The sequence below is a fragment of the Dermacentor andersoni genome, chromosome 2 (genome assembly GCF_023375885.2).
Source record: "Dermacentor andersoni chromosome 2, qqDerAnde1_hic_scaffold, whole genome shotgun sequence".
NCBI classification, from domain to species: Eukaryota; Metazoa; Arthropoda; class Arachnida; order Ixodida; family Ixodidae; genus Dermacentor; species Dermacentor andersoni.
The window spans coordinates 75,361,398-75,379,047 of NC_092815.1; the positions used below are offsets into that span (position 1 = coordinate 75,361,398).

At 45.3% G+C, this 17,650-nt stretch overlaps 1 protein-coding gene and 1 long non-coding RNA gene across 2 annotated transcripts in view; one reads left to right on the forward strand and one right to left on the reverse strand.

The window, feature by feature from the left end:
- Positions 1-357: 357 nt before the first annotated feature.
- LOC129387676 (uncharacterized) lies at positions 358-2,546 on the reverse strand. Its single transcript, XR_011892524.1, has 3 exons — positions 1,830-2,546; positions 1,332-1,691; positions 358-1,243 (listed from the first exon to the last, which is right to left on the reverse strand). It is a non-coding gene; the product is annotated as an uncharacterized lncRNA (long non-coding RNA).
- A 740-nt stretch (positions 2,547-3,286) lies between these two features.
- The window catches only part of LOC126541823 (uncharacterized protein C3orf38 homolog), a 32,151-nt gene continuing 17,787 nt past the window's right edge, over positions 3,287-17,650 (forward strand). Inside the window, exons 1-3 of the mRNA XM_050188769.2 lie at positions 3,287-3,541; positions 5,015-5,190; positions 14,985-15,158. Coding sequence (XP_050044726.1) covers positions 3,421-3,541; positions 5,015-5,190; positions 14,985-15,158 — 471 coding nt within the window. The 5' untranslated portion in view covers positions 3,287-3,420. The remainder of the gene's footprint in view (positions 3,542-5,014; positions 5,191-14,984; positions 15,159-17,650) is intronic.

The window sequence follows — 17,650 nt, forward strand, 5'->3', positions numbered from 1 at the left end:
CCTCGGCGTAAGGCAGAAACCAAACAATGAAGTGCAGCCTTGGAGTCAGTGAACACGCTCCATTTCTTGGGTATTTCTTCAGAAATTACACGAAGTGCACAACGAATAGCAGCAAGCTCCGCGGCAGTCGATGTAGTCTGGTGAGAGAGTCGAATCTTTATGGTGGAAGGTTTTGCAGGAAAGATCACCGATCCTGCAGACCCATTCACCGTGGTTGAAGCGTCAGTATACAGATGATGATGATCGTTGTACGTCTCGTACAGCAAGAGCAGTGAAAGCTGCTTGAGTCAATACAGTCAATACCAATTGGCTATAAACAAAACACGAAATTTATGGAATACACAAAGCAAATGAAGTAGTAAAATTTTATGAAACAAATAAATAAGTCGTACTGCAGATAGGCTCAGCTGCTGATCGATTCTCGTGGTCTGTCTTGTAGCAGCTCCTTGGTTGCTCTGATCGAAACAGTGTAGGAATAAAAGGCAAAATGAATATGCAGACACTATAAATTGTAGCGCATGGAGAATATGGCAAAAGCTCTGTAATGACAAATGTGCTGACAATTTCCTAAAAGCTAGCTGGTCTCTAAATACCAAGAAGGTAATTGCAGACTGATATGAAGTGCTGTGCCACACGTGTCAAACATGATTCGTTCTTTTTATGTTACGTCATAGGCAAGCAGCCTATATATATAGTTCGCTGTCACTGAAATAAAACAGTGCGGTACGTGCTCTTGGATCGTCTCCATCACTCTGCCACCCGCTACAACACAGACAATATTTGTGGGCAGTTAAATATGATACGAGTACTGGCATGCATATATATAGTACTGTGGACACTGCATGCACAGGCAAAATAATTTTTCTACAGCTTCATCTCTCTGGCCTGAAATGTTACCCTGCAATTAGCCAGCTTTCAAACCTTTTGGCCATCCTCTCAATGTCGCTTATCTTTTCTACAATGAAGCGATTCATTTGTTTTAATGCCCCAGGCATCATTTCGGCCACCAGTCCTTTTTTTCTTTTTTGAAACCGCTCCTTGTAGCATTCTGTGGAACAAAAGTAAGAATACACACAGAATAAGCAGGAAATGTAAAGTTTCACTAGCCGAACCCAGTTAATAACAATTTGAAGTATTAGACGTGATGACTTATCCGTTCTTCACTCGCCGCGTATCACGGACACTTTCCATGGTGACAGCGGCTCTTTTCTCGGGCGGTCAGGAAAGCGTGGACCGTGCTTTCCTGCAAAGTGTAAGAACAAAGAAGAATGCAAAGATAATTAGAGAACAGATTAAAAATAGCCATAGAAAATTTCTTAACTTGCAGTTACCTTGCAGAGACCGCCCAAGCAGCTCTGCTGGACTCCACACCGCTGTCAAAAGGTCTTTAACAAACATAGAGTATTTTGTGCTGGTTTGTATCCGCCTCCAAGCAGAGCTTGCTATTTCAAGCCCGCTACCAATGTCAGTCTGTAAAATAATACAAATCACAAATTTAAAGAAAACCCAACAAAAACTGAATATGCCAGCTATACACTTGTTGAAGGGAAGGAATAGGAATAAACCCTTCTTCCCGAACTCATAAATGACAAGTTGCATACTGTATCAGGCAGCTCAGGTGCCTGTGCTTTCTCTGGCGGCAGTCTTCTGTGCGGTGGTGCCTGTGCTGCTGGCAATGCTAGCTGTGGTTCCTGTGAATTGGTTGCACGAAGTGAAATATGAAAAAGCATCATAACAATGGTTATTTTTTATTAATCGAGTATACTGCCTGCAAAAATCACTGCTCCTTCTACTGTGTTCTTCACACGCGCCAAACAAAAGCTCTTTACCTTGCTTGCAGTCAAATGAATCCAGCAGCTTTCGCTGCAGCTCTCTATTTAGAGCTCGGAGCTCTTTAAGTTCTTCTTGTTCCTTAACTGTTGAGCTAAGGCGGGCCACTTCTTCTTGAGCTGCTGAAAGTTGAGTTTGTTGCTCAGTGCAGTCTTTTTCTGTGAGCTTTTTCTTTTTTGCAGCAAGTATCTCCAAAAATTTATTGCTGGGCCCTTCCCGTTTTTTGTTTTTGTTTTTTTGTGTCTGTAAAGAGAAGCAAATAGCATATCACACAGATATTACGTCACTCTTCATTCGCAAGCACAAAAGAAATATCACCCCTATACGAAAAAAGATGCTTACCTGCATTGCGACGTCCTTGTCGCTTTCCTCACTGTCACTGCTGCTGAGGATTCTTCGGACTCTAACACGCCCACTTTTCATCTTTCTTTTCAGGTCATCCTCAGACTCTGAAAAAAGAAAAACAATACCAAATTTATAATGCTGATGCTGGGTCAGTAGCCTGCAGAAGTGTGCAAAACACGGTACACCCTTTAGCTATAAGAGTCCTCAAATTAAAAGCATGCTCTCATTCTATATATATATGACATTTCAGCATACATTAAATTCGCTGTATTCTGATGAATCTTAAAGCTGTACAGCTTTAAGATTCATCAGAATACAGCGATAATCACATTAGTGCAAGTTTGCTGCAAATTTATCTGCCCCTGTGATGCACCTCATGGCCTATCATTTGTGGCCCACTGTAATATGCACTCTTGTAACATGAATAAACTTCAGTTGGTTGCAACGCGTGATATTTCTCTTCTGCCCTTTCTTTCAAGTGTGGGGTTAAAAGCCATGCCTCGACAGCGATACCTAGTAGTCCAACAAGAAGCTCTTCTACGTTGTAATTGTAATTATTTCCTCACGAGCGAGTCTGCTCTCGGTGACGTGCTAGTCAAAGCAGATACATTAGAACACTCGCGCGTGAGCGCCTTCAAGCCTGTCACTGAGAGCAGCTTGGTACAGCCATAGGTACAGCTGCGGAGACATGAACCCCGTTGCACGTTCGTGGGCTCATTTGTGACGGGGGCGAGTTTACATGCAAGTTTACAACGCATGTTTGTTTCGATTTGTGCATGAATTGTCATCCTTCAAAACTGTCTACTTCAATAAACCATCATTACTGCAAAATATTACAGCTTAAGTCTACTGTCTGTACGCATTTTCGTCATGCAATGCCCACATTTGACTTCAAAACTGAAACCGAAACTGTATCAAACGTTAACGTGAGTGCAACAAATAATGCCTTTATTTATTTAAATATTACATATTTTATTGTTAAAAATTGTATTTAGAAGTATTAAATCTTTGTATTTGTATACTTATGATATTTTATGTTTTTGTCACTAACGCCCTCTTTTAATGCATATTTTGCGCGCAGTCGTTTGCATATAATACAAATTCTAGCCAAGTCAAGTCGACCCGAGTGTGCATTCGTTCAGTTGTTACCGCCCGTAATACTGTTTTATTTTTATTTTTAACTTGTGAACCCAAAATTGTGAAAAACATGCGATGAATAGTGCCGAAATAACATAAAGCCCAAAAATGCTCACAGAAAGAGAGCAACAAGGTCTGAGTAAGATCATCGGCGCTCTGGAACTCGCGGACGTGATCGCACTGGCCCAGACTGTCACTTGCAAACAAATCAAGCTTACAGAAAGATCAGGTGAAATGTATTTGTTGGCACGGAAATAATACTTTCTCGCGTATAGTGCTCGCATATTAGGTTCTTTTATGCCTGAACTCTTTGCTCGTGCATGGTATTGTATCCCGTTGCAGGTTTGTACCCCACGAAGGGATACGGCGTTCTTTCACGTATAAAAGCATAGCTGTGCGAAATCTTTTGGTCCTATGGGAGAGACTATGCAGTGGTTGAACCGATTTTGTACTTATATGATTTGCTGTGTTCCTGGCTGTTTTATTATCATGACGTCTCACGAAATCTTAGCACTTTCGGTGCGTTCGTCCACAACGCTCGCTTGTGCTTTAGGCGCGCTTCATTGTTGTGCAAGAAGTTACATTCAGAAATAGTTACTTAGCAGTGTGCTCTCCTGTAAACAGTGCATATATCTGACGTTATGTGTCAACATAACTCTTTAACATGGAGTTAACGTAACGCTGTGTTCACTGCAACGCACGGTTTCCATCAGCCGTGGTTCCTTAGTGGCTATGGTGTTGGGCTGCCAAGCACGAAGTGGCGAGATCGAATCCTGACCTCGGCGGCCGCATTTCGATGGGTGCGAAGTGCGAAAACACCCGTGTACTTAGATTTAGATGCGCGTTGAAGAACACTGGGTGGTCCAAATTTCAGGAGTACCTCATAATCATATCGTGGTTTTAGCACGTAGAACCCCATAATTACACAAAGAAAAAAAAAACGCATGGTTTCGGGGAGTCAAAAAAGTCTACTACTTCAGACTGTCTGTTATGCACCGAGCCAACGACCTTCACGGACGTCACGTTCCTTCAGCCAAGCACACTTGGCGCGCATCCAAATTGCATTGACCTAAGCTGTGTTATTCCATATTTCGTAAAGTTGAGTGGGCATTTTGTCTATGCTGCTAAATTCGATTTGATGAATAGGTTCTTCCGTGCGCAAATGATCGAGCCAACTCAGTACTTCACAGATACTCATCTGAAGTACAAGTAGCCGAAATAGAAATGACACTCACCCCGTATTCACAAATGCATATTTACTTGAAGCCCATGCTTGATCTAAATTACGCTTGGTATGACTGCGCCCAGGATGCTCGTTGCGTTTCCATTGAGGCGGTCCTGACAGTTGTCGTTTAAATCAAGTCGAACATGGACTTCAAGATAAGATTAATTTCTGAATACAGGGGTCAGTGTAAACGGAATGCAAATGTAGATTTACTGCGCCAGCAAGCTACCTGTTAAATGTCACGGAGCCCCTATGTACATAGCCACAATGCTGCTGAAGTCGCATGTGAATACACTTACAAGTTCTAGTGTCCCAAGTCACAACATTAAGATTTAAAACCTGCTTATTATTTTCAGTTCTACAGACACATAGATATCAAAAGAAAGAATTTATTCTGAACAATGCCATGCTCTTGCTGTGTAACATAAGGCTTGCTGGCCCAAGGCTTATTAGCAAGTGCCTTTGTGCATGATGCAGAAGCCGAGAGAGCCATCCTTAGTGGTACCCAGAACCCAGCTGATCTTCTACGGCGCAAAAAGATTCTACGAGAACTACTGTTTCGCTATCTTTGGAGTGAAAGCGTCTTTGTGGCGCCTGCACTGGCCAAGTCTGATCTCATCAATGCATGCCTACAGCACTGGCAGGAAGATAATGTAAGTAAATTTCAGCTCCAATGATAATGCTTTTGGGCTTCTTCTCTTGCTGCTGTTTGGCATAAAAGCATGAGCTTTGTGTGCACCATGTTGTACTGCCCATGCTACAGTTCTCACTGTTGTTGCTGTGACTTGTGGGCTGGGTATAGGAATTGAGCAAAATCACTTGGAAGCATGCAGGTTCGGTTTGATATGTGGAATCAAGTGCATGGGTTTGTATGTGTGGATTTCCTAGTGTATTTCATCATCGAAGAAGTGTTACTGCATAAGGGTACATAGATAGAGGGCAGAGGACAGGCTGTATGGAGGGTCAGATCTTGGCTAGTATCAAGAGAGTGGCTCTCATTCAAACAGAGAATGGGGACGCCATCTCATTGTATATGGGGGTCACAATTTTGTGCAGATAGGGAAGGGTGGAGCTTGTCTACCACACTGTAGCCTACTCATGCTAAACGTTTCATTTAATAGTATGATCTGGCCACAGTGCCACACTCGCACATCGAGTGCATTCCACACTGACATTTTTCCCTTATGGCTCTGTAGCAGCCTTTTATGTACAGAGGTGGACCTAGTGAAGCTGCTGTCACACAGATCTTTTCTCACGATACCTACCATCTGGGTACATAAATGTACTTTTATAGGGAAATAAAGTGCTTTACTCTTTATCAGCAACACTGCTGAGTGAGAATGACAGTGCATCTGGAAAATTGCATCTTAAGTTATTTAAACTTTGGCAACAAGGAAAGTGAGTTTTTCTTGAATTATGAAGTTAAAAACGAGAAAAATCCTGCAAATTGCATGCTTCTGCAAAACTTGCAGTTCAGTTTCCACCAAAGACCCTCCACCCACCTAAAGTAGATATAATTGCGCTGCAAGTGTGCTAAAGCCAAATTGGAATGATGATGACCTTGTTTTTGCCGCTATTTGCCTGTAATGTACCTGCCAACTCCTGAATTTTCCTTAATGCTTACAAATTTTTCCTAATCTAAGATTTTTAAGAGTGTTACATCAAGTCTTATCAAAAATATAATTCGTGAAACAGTTTAGCTCACTGTTCTCCGACCATACCCTTAGTAGTCTTCTGATGTTGAACATACACCAGAGGGAACTTGCTTTGAGCAAGTTAATTCAGGTAAGCTCCTGTCACAGGCAAAATTGGCAACAGCAAAGTTGCTGAATAGGCCACTCTGATCTAAAAACAATGTGTTCCTTGTCATTCTCCACCATTCTAAACAGAGTGTTGAACTGAAACTTTTTCGTTCTGGCTCATTGAAAACGGTTCTGTTCCAATTGAGCTTCGAAGTGAAAAATTAGCGGTGCAAACTAGTTCGAACCACTTAAAGTTCATTTGCACAGACGCATAATAATTACAGGAAATCAGGAAAAATTTATTTTGTACAAGAACTTGGCGCGGCCACTTAGCTGCACTGAAAGATTATGCGTGTTGTTCTTCAGGCCACAGATAGTTACAAAAGAATTATGCAGATCCAACACCAGTGTTAGAATCTCTTCGAAGCGAATCTTTAGTGAGGAGGAGAGAGAAAGGAAAGGCTATATTGAGGTAATGCAGAGAGTCCTCTGGTCTGCTAGTCTGCTTAGGGGGAAGAGGAGAAAAATTAGGAAGTGAGGAGCGATAATGAGGCCCCATTCAATGGCTTGAATGTAGGCCTGTGTTAACTAATTAAAAGAGCCGTGATGTTTACGGCTGACTTTGTTGATAGTATGTCTGGCTGAGGGCCCAGTAACATTTTTTCACTGACCGGCGTATTGTTCATTGGCGCTAGTGAAGAGGTTAATGCCTGCCGTTAACATTCACACTAGAGACAAGCAACAAGTAAGTGTATTTTCAAAGTGAGCCAAATCTAGAAATCAAAACTAAGCTGAAATCGCTTGAAATCAAAACTGCACCGTCATACACTTTGTTTCCAATCAGGTATATCAAGATTAGCCAATTTAAACTGCAAGGACATGTTAGAAGAATGTGTTTTCAATCAAAAATGAGCCAAATCATTTGTCTTTGCCAATTAATTTGAGCCGAATTAGCTTATTCTGTTGCAACGCTCCAAAGGCACCACGTGAGCATGTTGTCTAGTTTTGTTTGTTTTCGCTGGTAAAGTGGCCCCTGGCCATGTATGACAGTGACTATGAAGAAGTTGGCGACCAATCGGCAGGTAAGACGGCGTCCTTCGAAGGTGCAATTGACAACAAAATATTGAGGGGCACTCGAGCGGGCGTGACCATGTTACCCAGTGCACTGTTGTGGCCAGCATGGCCGCACTATAGTCCCTAGCTGCACATCGAAGTAAATCTGCATAGTGGTGGCTTGAAGCAGGGCTTCATATCGTCTACTAAATTGTTGCTGATTGAATTTGCAACACAGTGTATGGGTCTCGATATGGTAAAACTGTTCTTTTTGCATCTGGCACACAAACGCAAAGCTGGCTTACCGCAAAAGGAACATGCTACTGAAAGCAAACCTAATTTCATTTCAGTAATGCAGGCTTGGTGGGCCTGTAGCATTTAATACAGCAGATGATGCGAAGTTACGCACTCCAATGCTGTGCGAGCACAGGTTTGCTTCAGCGCACGGCTGCGCTATCACTCTGTTGTGTGCGGCCGTACTCTCGTGTGCCCTGCCACATTTTGTGGGCGAGTGTACGTCCATCAAGGAGAACTCTAAAAGGTGCACCTCTGCTGAAGTGTGACTACCCAAAAGGAGCATTGAAATGCATGTTTGTATTAGAGGTGTCAGTGAAAAACTGGAACGAAATTTGTTAAACTGAATCTTATGACAGAACGACAGAACTTCAATTTAATGGCTTGTGAAACTTGTGGGGTAAATCCCTTGAGGCCTAGCAAAAATGACATATTGTTACGGAAGGATGAGAGAAGAGAGAGGAAGAAGATCGGAGACACTGGCTGCTGCGTGTTGTTGGTGGTCAGCCATCTTAGCTATTCTGACTCATCCTGTATATATATATATTGTAAATATAGTTTTTATATACTCGCAACATCCCCGTTACATATTGGTGAGAGGTGCGGGGTACCACGACTGGAAACGGAGTTCCGAAGTGGAAGTCGTATCACTGTCCGCACCATGACCGACGGTGAGCTCTCGGGATCAGCGTTGTTGCCGCTTCCAACGTCATCGTCGCCAGCTACGTCGCTGTCACCTTCGGTTGTCGTTGTGCAACCCAAGGATCCTGGAACTTTCTGCAGGACTGATGGCGCCGAAGTTGAAGAGTAGATGGCCATGTACGAACGCGTGAGTGGAATCAACAGATGGGACCCTACGCTTATGCTAGCTAACCTGTTGTTCTACCTAAGAGGCATGGCAAAGGTGTGGTACGAAAGCCACGAAGAGGACCTAACCAGCTGGGACCAATGCAAAGAGAAATTGACAGAGTCGTTTGGCAAACCAGCCGGCCGTAAAATTGCCGCAAAGCAGGAACTGGCCTCCCGTGCCCGATTCCCCACGGAGTCCTATGTCTCGTACATCCAGAAGGTGCTGGCACTTTGTCGTAAAACTGATCACGACATGACAAAAGCTGAGAAGGTCGGCCACGTGCTTAAGGGCATTGCTGATGACGCGTTTAATCTGATCATGTGCAAGAGGTGCTCTACAGTTGGTGTAATCATTAAAGAGTGCCGACAATTCGAGCAGGCCAAAAGCCGACGCGTCTTGCAACCATTCGCCAGACTTCCCAATACTGCCGCAACGTCGATGTGTGAAGATCAACCTGCACAGCAGCATGCGTCGCCATCAGAGGACGTGGTGCAAATCGTTAGACGTCAACTGGATGCGATGGTGCCCGCAGCTTTCTGTTCGCTTAGCCCTGATGCTACCACATTTTCAGTTCCCCTCATACAAGCCATCATTCGCCAGGAACTTGAAAACATTGGTTTACAGTCTGTGTGTGCTGTCACCAATCCCGGAGCTAACGAACGCCCTTCTACTATTTTCGCTCCACCCCAACGCTTCTCTCCACGTTATCGCAACCCGACTGAGTGGAGAACTGCGGACGACCAACCGATATGTTTCACCTGTCGCCGTATTGGTCATGTCGCCCGATATTGGTCATGTCGCCCGATACTGTCGCAACTCATGGCCACAACACCTCGCACGCCGACCAACCTGAGCCGTTTTGATGGAAATACCCGCAATGTTTCGCCCATCGCCGAGTCTAACAGAGCTACCAACTCTGCTCGGAACACTTGGTACAGCCACTCACCATTGCCGCGCGGACACCAGTCTTGTTCACCGTAAGCACGTCGCCCATCTTCCCGTTCGCCGCAGCCATGTCGCTTTTCGTCCCCTGTGGCATTTGGCCACACCCTTTCGGAAAACTAGGAAATGCAGCCCTCGGAGGTGGTGCTGCATTGCCGACTACTGCAGCAAATCCTCTGTCTGTGCCCACAAGGAGAAGTGTAATTGACGTCAAAATAGACGGCGTACCTGTCCAAGCATTCGTCGACACTGGAGCCCACGTATCTGTGATGAGTGCTAGCCTGCGTAGACGTTTAAAGAAGGTCCTCACCCCAGCAGCTGCCGGAGTGCTTCGTGTGGCCGACGGCGGTGTGCTGGTTGTTCTTGGAATGTGTACTGCGCATTTAATTATAGCTGGCTGCCCTACTTCTGTTCTCTTTGCTGTGATCGACAGCTGCCCTCAGGACGTTATCATTGGATGGGACTTTTTATCCACTCATTCTGTTCTCATTGACTGCGCGACAGGCGTTCTTCAGTTAGAACTGCCTCAACTCACCGATGCTCTGAGTACCGCCCCACTGCGCTTGTGCTCGCTTCAAGATGTGCGTCTGTCACCCGAAGCAGTTACTTACGTCACTTTGACCGCCCAGCCACAGGTTCCTGACGGTGAATATGTGTTTCACCCCATCATTGACGTGCTTTTGAACTGGAACGTTGCTGTTTCACATACGTTGGTCGCGGTTACAAATAATGACGTCCTTCTACCACTTCTTAATTTCAGCCTGTGCCCTCAAGTGCTTCTGGCCGGCATGTTCTTGGCCAGCGTTTCTAGCGGTTGCGAATTTGACATTGAGAGTCTGAATGCCGAGAGTGGCTTCTTAGCACCAATTGCAGCTGACAGCTCTGATTCCTTAACGGATGACTTAGCGAAAATGATTGCACCTGACCTCACCTTTGCACAGGCTACGGACATACGACTCCTGCTTGAATCATACAGTGACATCTTTGATTTCGGCGACAGGCCATTGGGCTAAACATCTGTTGTTCACCACCGTATAAACACTGGAGATACGAATCCTATTTGTCGGCGTCCCTATCGTGTATCACATGCTGAACGTCGAGTCATCCAATTAGAAGGGGACAAAATGCTTTACAAAGGGGTCGTCGAGCCATCAGCTAGCCCTGGGCTTCACCTGTCGTCCTTGTGAAAAAGAAAGATGGTACCTGGCGTTATTGCGTAGATTATTGCCACTTAAATAAGATCACGCGAAAAGACTGCTACCCACTACCACGCATCATTGACACCTTGGACTGCTTGCATGGAGCTAAATACTTCCCGTCCATCGATCTTCGATCCGGCTACTGGCAGATTTCAGTTCATGAAATGGACCGTGAGAAGACGGCCTTTATCACGCCGGATTGCTTATATCAGTTCAGAGTCATGCCCTTTGGCCTATGCAATGCTCCTGCGACATTTGAACGTATGATGGACTCTCTTCTGCAGGGCTATAAATGTACCCCCTGTCTTTGTTACCTTGACGACGTTATTGTTTTTTGTCCCACGTTCGGCAGCCATCTTACCCGACTTTCTGCAATTCTTGCAGTCTTCCGAAAAGCCGGCCTTCGAGTGAACTCCACTAAGTGTCAATTCGGGCACCGTCAGATCACCGTGTTGGGACACCTCATTGACGCATCCAGTGTCCGACCAGATCCGGAAAAAGTTCGCGCCGTACGCAGTTTCCCTGTGCCACGTTCTGCCTTTGATGTGTGCTGCTTCATTTGCCTGTGTTCTTACTTTCGCCGTTTCATCAAAAACTTCGCTGACGTTGCTCGGCCTTTGACAGATCTAAAGAAGAACACGCCATTCTCATGGGGCCCGGAGCAGGCTCACGCGTTCGCCGTTCTCATTGGGTTTCTGACCACTCCTCCTATACTTGCTCACTTTCATCCGTCTGCATCGACCGAAGTCCACACTGACGCAAGCAGCTATGGAATCGGTGCTGTTCTCGCCCAACACCAAGATGGTACCGAGTGCGTGATAGCTTATGCCAGCTGCCTGCTGTCACATGCCGAGAGAAATTACTCCGTCACCGGGCAGGAGTGCTTGGCTTTAGTTTGGGCTGTCGCCAAATTCCGGCCATATTTCTACAGCCACACGTTTTTGGTCGTCACAGACCACCACGCACTCTGCTGGCTGTCTTCCCTCCGGGACCCGACTGGACGGCTTGGTCGTTGGGCTTTGCGGCTCCAGGAATTTTCATTTAGTGTCCAATACAAGACTGGACGTCTGCACAAAGATGCTGACTGCCTCTTGCGTCACCCCGTGGATCCTCCCGATCTTGTTGCGCATGATCCGGTGACCTGCGTGATGGCTTTGACTGATGTGACCGACATGTGCGCTGAACAACAACGCGATGCATCCTTACAGTCCATCATCGCCGGAGTGCAATCTGGCAGCACCGACGGCACGTGCCGCATGTTCGTGCTGCATGACGGCTTCCTCTACCGTCGCAATATCAACCCTGATGGCCCTGAGTGCTGCTTGTCCTTCCTCGTCATCTGCAACCCACCGTTGTCGTACAACTTCACGATGCACCGACGGCAAGACACCTTGGAGTTTTGCGTACACACGACCGCATATGACGCCAGTTCTTCTGGCCGGGTCTCTACCGCTCTGTGCGTCGTTATGTCGCAACTTGAGAATTGTGTCAGCGCCGGAAGAAACCACCTCTGGCACTGCGGACGACTTAATCCCATTGAAGTTCCCTCTGAATCGTTCTTTGGCGTAGGCCTTGACCTGCTTGGCCCTTTTCCGACAACGACTAGAGGGAACAAGTGGATCACCGTCACTACTGATTACGCAATAACAGAGGCGTTGCTGACTAGTTACGAAACTGACGTCGCCGATTTTCTCCTTCATGACGTCATTCTCCAGCATGGTGCACCTCGACAGTTATTTACAGACTGCGGCCACTCGTTGTCTCGAGTTGTCGACGACCTCCTCCGCTCTTGTGCCACTGAGCACAAGCTGTCCACCGCGTACCATCCACAAACGAACGGTCTTACGGAACGTCTCAACCGAACAATCACAGAGATGCTGTCGACATACGTCTCCAACAATCACCGCGACTGGGACACTACGCTGGCTTACATGACATTCACGTATAACTTGTCCCGACATGACACCGCAGGATATTCACCCTTTTATCTCTTGTTTGGTCGCGACCCCACACTGCCGTTTGACACCATCCTCCCTTCTGTGCCACGTGTTGCAACTGAGTACGCTCGTGAAGTCATCGATTGCGCTCACATGGCACGTCAAGTCGCCCAATCTCGTTTATTAGCCTCACAGCATATACAGAATGAGCGTTACGACTGCTGCCATCGCAATGTTATTTTTGCACCAGGTGCTTGGGTGCTCCTCTGGTCACCATATTGTCGGGTTAGCCTCTCCCTGAAGCTTCTCTCTCTCTCTCTACACAGGGCCTTATGAAGTCCTACTCCAAATTAACGACGTCAATTACGAGATTTCGCCGCTACACTTTGATGCATCCTCAAGTCAGCCGCCTGTCGACGTCATGTACGTTTCGCGGCTGAAGCCATACTTCGCTCGCAATTCGTTGACTGCCATGCGCCAAAACAGCACTTCGCCACCCGGGGGTCCTGTTACAGAAAGATGAGAGAAGAGGGAGGAAGATCGGAGACACTGGCTGCTGTGTGTTGTTGGTGGTCAGCCATCTTAACTATTCTGACTCATCCGGTATATATATTGTAAATATAGTTTTTGTATACTCGCAACATCCCCGTAACAATATCTTCAAATCTTGGCAGGGCGCGACAAAATATGCCTCAAGAACAAGAAACAAGGGGCTCTTGCAGAAACATGTTTTGCATTGTGCTTGTGGCTGTCCATATATACTTACGCAACTTCTCATGCACAGACACAACAAAGGTGAGACAAAAGCAGAAATTCAAGATAATTCAAAGGGCCTCAATTAAATATATATCCATTCACAGTAGGACAATTTGTTGTGTCACAACAAAAAGCCGAATCCATATTGTAGCTAAGCTACATAGGGTAGATTTATTTTACAAGTCCCAGTTACATATTTCATTGCTGCCTATGAATCCAAGAAAAATTATGTGCCATTCACATTAAGCAGATTATCTATGAAATATTTGCGTTTTTCTCCATTTCACTTATGATGGATTAGGCTCACTTTGAAAAGACACTGAAGTATATGTTCTCTGCTGTCCCGAGCACTTTGCACGCATCACAGTCTGGTGAGTCTGCACGTCGTATTCGATCCAAATATTGTCATGGTAATGCAACATCTAGTGTGCCCCCTGACATGATATGTCGAAAACCGTACTAACGCTGCTGGTACTTGTAAAATCACAGGAATATAGTGTGCATTTACCAGTGTGGTAGCATAGTTGAGCCACAAGTGCAGGCAATTCATGGATGAAAAGCTCCAGAGAAGGTAGCCAACCTTAACCAACAACCATTTTGTTATTTTTGGTGTCACTATAGAGTGGAAAAAATAGTAATGTCTTGGTTGAGTTCCGGTTTAAGCAAAAATAGAAGAACTTTTCCAGTTTTTGGTGTTGAGTTCAGTTTCGATTCAATATAATGGTTTTAGGCTGCTTGCGTGCTGCTTCTAAAGGTAAATCACCATTAATAAGGTATTATTGTATCCCACAAATGGTGTGTGCTCCAGAAAAACATTTTAAGTAAAGATGTGTGCTAATCCTCCCTTCCTCCATTCTGGTGTCATAACCATGGAATTTTTCTACTTCTCAATTTCACAGGTTGACAGGTATGCTTTAATGAATTTCGTTAAAACAGGTTGTAGTCGTGCTGCTAGAACTAAATCAAGAGATTACCGTGTGTTTGTCACATCTGGAGACATGAGAATGTAGTTTTTCCTTCACTGGAGGAGCATACCATGCCTTTTAGGACCCGGCAGAACTGAAAGGTAAGCAAGTTAGTGTTAGTTCTTTCTCGAAACAACATGAAAAGATTGAATGGGAAGAAGGAAAAGACAAGACAGTACCATCAGCTGAATTTTTATGAAAGAAAGGAGGCTACATATAGGGTGACACCTAACTTAGTGGCGATAAACATGCAAAGTATCAACAAAAATGGACAAGCTGCCACAGTGTCAAGCTATCATACATCTAGAAACAATATTTCCTTCTTTGACTAAATACCTGGTTGGCTTACACAAAGATCTGCTTCATTGTCGATATGATACTTCTCAATGATTTCCCTCATGCTTTGATTGCGACTCCTGAGTGATATGACAGTTCATCAAAGAAAGGAATAGATCCACACTCTTGGCTATGCTTAGTCAGAGTTCTTTAATAGCTTGTGCAGCCAACTGTGACCTCGAATTATTTTTTGCTGCATTGTTGTTTTCGTTAGGTGCATAGTCAGACTGTGTGATGTGTTAACATTTGCCTCCATTATTTAATAAAAATTCACTTGATAGTCAACACTGCTAGGATTCAACAGCTAGTGAAAAAATAGGTACCCCATTGCATTGTGGGGCCACCACTCCAAAGGGAACACTGGTAAATGCAGGCACTCAAGTCTGGCCAGTTTCCATCAAACAGCACCGAAAAGGATGGCAAGACATCGGAGGCCAGCTTCCAGGAGAAGCTGGGCACGGAGTTCACCAACTGGTTCTTTGCACAGCTGAATTCAGAAGGGGAGAAGTTGGGCCATCAGCACTTTTTTCCCAACTGCCACCTCAGAGTAAGCATCCTGCACTTCTTAGACTCCGTGTTAATATTTATTTATGTCAAGAACCTGTGTGTGGCTTCTAAGGAGGTCATTACAGCAAGGTGGTTTTTGAGGATTTGTGAAAATTTGCGAAAATTCGAAAAAATTTGATCTTATATGAAAAGTGACTGAGTAGAGCTAGGCTGACTGAAGCAGCAAGTAATAAAAACAAAAAACCGTGTTCTTGAAATTCCAATGCTCTTAATGGCATATGACATCTCAGTGGTGGCTCAGCTTCACATATCATGGCATGTCTTTTTCCCACATTGTCACTCTTTGGGCACTCTAGGCCTCTTGGATTATCAGACACTTGCCTTTTCTGGCAGGCACGTGCATGTGGAGCAATGAGACATAGAACATCATATTCTGTAGCCTAAGCCTTGCTGTGCCAGATTTTGTACCCAAAATAAAAAACGCATCTTGCAGTAATTATACTTTTGTTGATGCCTGAAAAAAAATAGGTGTTGGTTGTTTTTGACATAGGACAGTATGACAGGCATCTGTTATAGTCTCATCTCAGAATGTTCGTGACAACTGGATGATTCCTCTATCACGCACACGGAGTTTGTACATCTCCTTGGAAACCTTGTGGGAATTAAGGATGAATTCACTGGCGCCATTGTGCGGGCGCCTTCACCTGTTCTGTCATCCCTACACCTCACCCTCTCCACCCTTCTGGTTGTCAACGGTGGCGCTCCACTCTTGATGGTTTGTGAGGAGGGCTGCTGGTGGCTACTGTCGGGGCAGTAGCATGCCTCTTCTTCCTTGGGACTGCGCTGAGTACGTACATGCTTCCTCCCTTCCGCCGGCACTTTTGTGACCATGACTTGAGCTTGTGCATGGTGCCTTTGCCCGTTTGGGGAGGGTGTACCTTGTGTTGATCCTTTCTGTACACTAAGCCGAAGAAAGGGTGCCTAGTGCTCACACAAGGTTGTACCATGCTGAGCTGCACTTATCGGAGGCCCAAGCCGAAGGAGATTGCCCGATTGCTTGACCCAGCCCGGGACATGCCACTCGGACAAGCCAGCGGGGAACCCCTTAGGTTCCCCGCTGCACTGGGACTGGGCGTTTGTGCAGTGTCAGGTGCCGCCTGAGGCAATAAACGGTTTCCATCAACTTGGGCCAATACTGTGTTCTTGCATGCATCGCTCAGTAGCCCCATGTGGCCTGAGCTCGTGCGCAGCGGCGCTAGAGGCGATGACTGACATGGCCCTGTGACTCACTATGCTTGAACCCGCGGTGGTCGGTACTTCTGTGAGACTGAAAGACCCCACAACCTTGAATACTCTTGATTTTACTAAACAAGATCTGCAATGCTTTTGAAATCTCAAATACACTTGTACTCCTTGAATTGATTGAAAACTCATGCGCATGTGGTTCAGGTCGAGAAAACCAGCGTACATCAAGGCATGATGTAAAATTAAGAAAGCCAGCATAAGGAGATGATGTAATGTCCTACTGGCATTGGTGCAGAAAGGCCAACGTTCCCAATTGGTCACTCAGTCAAAACCATGTGGCCATATCCACCATCACCACTGGCACTGTAGTTCTCACAGATAGCTTCTTTTTTTTTTCATAGGCTGATAGTAAAAACATGGCTGTTGGCCAAGGTAACACAAGCAGGTGTGGCAGGCTTGTGTGACTGGCAGGTTTGTAAGAGTGTTTCCAGCATGCACAGATTACAAACATTAAAGGGGTCCTGAATACACTTTTTTAACATAGAACATAGTAAAAAAATGTTCCTAGTCTGTAGAAGAGGCACCTGTGAACACATGAGCCAAATCTTATTGCACTGCATGCAGCAAGGAATTTAGTCTTGTATCAAAAACAATGAGAAATCGCTTGTTCTCGCCTCTGCAATGTCTTCATGCAGCATCATCGCAAGGAACGATGCCCACTATCTGCCATTGGCTGATTTGATGATCCCAAGAACATTCTCAGCAGTACTCCTATTGCTAATTTTGAGTTGAATAAGTGAAATAGATATGTTTCTGCAATCTCTAAAAGGCAGAAAAATGATTTCATCTTTGCACTGTTGGTCTACATATGGCAGTCGCATGTAGCTTCTTGTACTGCATGTAGCCTTCTCTATAACAGTGGCATGCTGTGTAACATAGTCTACTGCAGCTGCCATGGGGTGTCACGACAAGCCCTCTCGGCACCGAGACACTCGGCTTTTGGGCGGGGCTTTGTCTCCTTGGGCTTCTCCCCTGTGTAGCTTCCAGCAGGCTAATGGAGACGAAAGGAGAGAGAAAGCTGCTGATTGGTCTGATAACTATGTATAACTCCTCTTATACTTGAAGGATTTGAAAAAGTTTTGCGGCAGATGGTTCGTGAGGCAACATACTTTAATAGCGAGGTCATTCTAGATTAGTTCAGAAAGTGTAGAACCTGTAAGAACAACACTAGACGGGCTGTCTGACAGCTAAAGTTTGTGATTGAATAGCAGCTTGGTAATGGAGCAA